Here is a 3,511-nt window from a genome sequence, read left to right as displayed (position 1 = left end):
GTGTGCTATGAATACCATTGGTTAATAAAGAAGCTGTTTTGGGCCTGCGTTAGGGTAGAGCAGAGCTAGGTGAGGAATACTAAATTGAATGCTGGGATAAAGGAGGCAGATTCAGGAGAAGCCACTGAGCTGCTGCCAGAGACAGACACATTGACATCTTGCTGGTAGGCCATGAGCCTCGTGGGAAAATATAAAATAATGGAGATGGGTGATTTCTGCATGTAAGAGCTAACTGGCAATACACTTAACTAATTGGCCAAGCAGTGATTTAATTGGGATTCCCCTGCTTCCACCTCCCAGGTGGGATTATACGGCATAATTAGGCTGCACATTCCTTTTCTTTAGAAGCCACAAAGATGACCCCATCATTAAATTCCAGCCCGTGTAAATGGAGATATGTTCCACCAGGATGTACCCACTATCTCCCAGTGAGTGACACCAAGTTGGGAAATTGACAAGCTGGACTGAGGAGGAACAACCTCCCATACTTTATTGCGACTAAAATTAGACATGCCCTGGAGTCAATTACCCGTTCCTTCTGGGGCTGAAAAAGTGTGGGGCACTTCTATTCATTTTCCTGTTTTATCCAAAGTGTATTATATGCCCGCCTGCCTGAATCTCATAGTGGGTATTGGTATAAGAAGTATAACTAAGAAACATAATTGCGACAGACATTGTTTTCAATATTGTATGTTTTTATGAAAGTACATAAATATCATGGTAGGTGGTACACGACAACAGAAACACTATAGAAAGTGGATTAAGAAAATATTCCACTAGGGAATTGAAATATTGATCATGAAGATTCCTTTTCATCCACCACTGCAAAGTCAGAGTCCTTCACTTACGCTACAAATGCAAGGTGGGAGGGCACCAACATCTGTATAGACACTGCAGGCATCACAGCACTGGAGGGTACGACAAGACTCCATAGGGATGGGTTTGGCCTGGAGGATGTTCTCATGGCTGACCTTGCACGGATAAATACAGCTCACAGCACCATTTGTTTCTTTTACAATTCTTAAAAGAAACAGACAAAATGAGATTAGAATTGTCGTTTTCAGTGAGCTTCTACAATCATGAGGGCTGTATGGGAAGTATAGGCCTGAAGCCCATCACACATGTGACACCAGCTTTGGGGTGAAGCTCACTGCTCCTTTCCTATCTTTTCCTCTCCTACAGTTGCTATGCATGTGAACCCAGGTTGCCAGTTCAAGTAAGCGAGAGTGGTTTGCATCCCAGTATCTGCTACAGGCCCCTGATATGTAGCAATGATGAAAGAAGGTGCTAGAGTTGGCTGGGCTCAGCTCTGGTCTCCACCATATATGTCCCGAGAAAGGGACACCATTACTGCTTGACAGCCTCCTTCTCATACTCAAGGCTTCTCTCGCAATCTTCAAACATCTCTCGTCTGACTTCCACCCCTGTCAGCTGTCCTCCATGGAGTCTCTTGACCCACTTCACTTTTCCCACAGCCATTGACAATGAATGAGGGGACATGTGAGCTCCCCAGTGAGTGGGAAGAGGTCGTATGGCCACACTTTGTGTGAGTGGTAGACAGCACCTCCCTAAGGCATCCTCTATGGATTCCCTAGTCTAAAGTGCCAGGGAGAGAAAGGGTGCTCAGCCAGGGTCCTGCTAAATACTGTAGGCACACCCATTGAGGCCAAGTGACAAAAAGTATGCTGGTACGGTCACGCACACCTACACACACACACACACACACACACACACACACACACACACACACACAGAGTCCAGGCGGAGAGCAGTGAATTTGTAAGCTCTCAGCTCCAAGCTAGAAGGAAAACCTCCAAGCTTATGTACCCATCTGCCACCATCCTCCCAAATGGCCCTTGACTTTCCCCTACTAGTGGCCACTGTAGTAAGAAATGACTCTGCTCCAGCTGAGGGCCCAGTGTCCCATTAGATGGGGTATTCCGCATTCTTACCTAGCTGCATCCAGTGCATTGACTACTTTGAAGTAAAGACGGAGGACAACTCCTATCAATACAACCAAGGCTGCCAGGATCAGAGCACAAATGACGATCAGGATTATTGTTTGGTAGTCAAAATGTTTCCTCATACCTGGGCAGAGAAAAGAGCAGACAAGCAGTGAGTGAGGCCTCCCTCCCACACAGCCATTAGCAGGCCCCACACACTTCCTTCAGTGAAGGGGAAATGGGCTTCAGACACAGATTACATGGAATCCAGAGGGATTCTTTCCAGAGAGGCCTTGCCTGGTCCAAGGTGGACAGGAGGGAAATTGTCCATGTAAAGAGGATTCAACTGTAAAACCCTGGATTAAAAAGGAAAAGAACAAACCAAGGATAGAAAGACGGGCAGAGGAAAAGGCAGACAAGCAGAAATAAATAGACTCTCAATAAATCAAAGGCCCACCCTGGAGCTGGCAGTTGCCTCCTTCCCATGTGCCCGGGCCTGCTGAATTCAGCTTGTATCAGAGTCACAGTCAACCCTAGCCTGAGTGTGAGCTTTGGAGCTCTTGTACAGGAAAGACAACTTCTAAGCCAGAACTCCAACAGTCAGAGAGCCTGAAAATCTATTTTGTAAATAGTGGGAATTATGGGAGGTAGGGATGCGGTGGGATGGATGAGTCAAGTATCGAATGTTGTCGCTGTCCTTCTAAGACCTGAGCCTTCAACATTTCTCATTTGGAATAATGAAGTTCTTTACACTTAGCTCTGACACTCTCAGGTGAAAAGTGAACCAGGGAAACAGACTTTTCAGCCACCCCGAGCCTTCCTGCCGCTTTCTGATTCTTCTTCTTATTGCTCAAAGCTGACATTTGTAAAAATACCATTAGACAACGAAAATAAACCTTTGGAAACAATGCTAACAATAGGTTAACTTCCTAAGAGTTACTGGTTAGGGAGGATCCAGAAACACCCAAGAAAACACAAGGTATTGTCAATGTTCTTTGTTGCCCCCCCTCCCCCCATAACTAGATGGTTAGACTCCATACACTTTGTTGCCAGGACAAAGAAATCAATCTCAAACTGACCAGGAAACTGTCCTAATGACTCGTTTTCCAAGAGCCAGAAGGTGATGTGCAGGCTGCTAGGGGAAAAATGACCGGAGGTCTTACTCAATGCTGGTTTCTGTTCCTACGACACTAACCTGTCAGGCAGTGCATACTCTGGTATATATGTAAGAGGCAACAGTGGCATGACTGTTTGGTGCATGGGATGGTGTGGGGGGGGTGAGTAACAAATTACTTTCTGATTGATTTGAGGCCTGCTCCACAGGAGAAAATTCATGTCTAGTAATGTAATCCTAGTCAAAAACCTTGGCTGGGGAGGTCATGGGATTTAGAAGGGAACCCCCTACTCCTATTTTCCTACATGGTCATGTCGTCAAACTGCCTTTTAATATTTATGTTTAAACCCATAGGTCAATGCTGGTCTCAGCTTTGGTCAGAGAAGCTCCATTTTTGGAGTGGGCAATAGTTAATACTCACACCATATCTGGTCAAAGCGTTAAGAATATGTGA

General features: G+C 45.6%; 1 protein-coding gene across 1 annotated transcript; it reads right to left on the bottom strand.

Moving 5' to 3' along the window:
• Positions 1 to 679: 679 nt before the first annotated feature.
• LOC101985600 (protein FAM24A-like) lies at positions 680 to 2,114 on the bottom strand. Its single transcript, XM_005351382.2, has 2 exons — positions 1,953 to 2,114; positions 680 to 1,020 (listed from the first exon to the last, which is right to left on the bottom strand). The coding sequence occupies exons 1-2, from the start codon at positions 2,084 to 2,086 to the stop codon at positions 831 to 833; spliced, it is 324 nt and encodes a 107-aa protein (XP_005351439.1). The 5' UTR covers positions 2,087 to 2,114; the 3' UTR covers positions 680 to 830.
• Positions 2,115 to 3,511: the final 1,397 nt, after the last annotated feature.

This window comes from Microtus ochrogaster, chromosome 8 (genome assembly GCF_000317375.1).
Source record: "Microtus ochrogaster isolate Prairie Vole_2 chromosome 8, MicOch1.0, whole genome shotgun sequence".
NCBI lineage: Eukaryota > Metazoa > Chordata > Mammalia > Rodentia > Cricetidae > Microtus > Microtus ochrogaster.
Note: the sequence above shows the minus strand (reverse complement) of the source record. Positions and strands in the feature narration are given on the sequence as shown.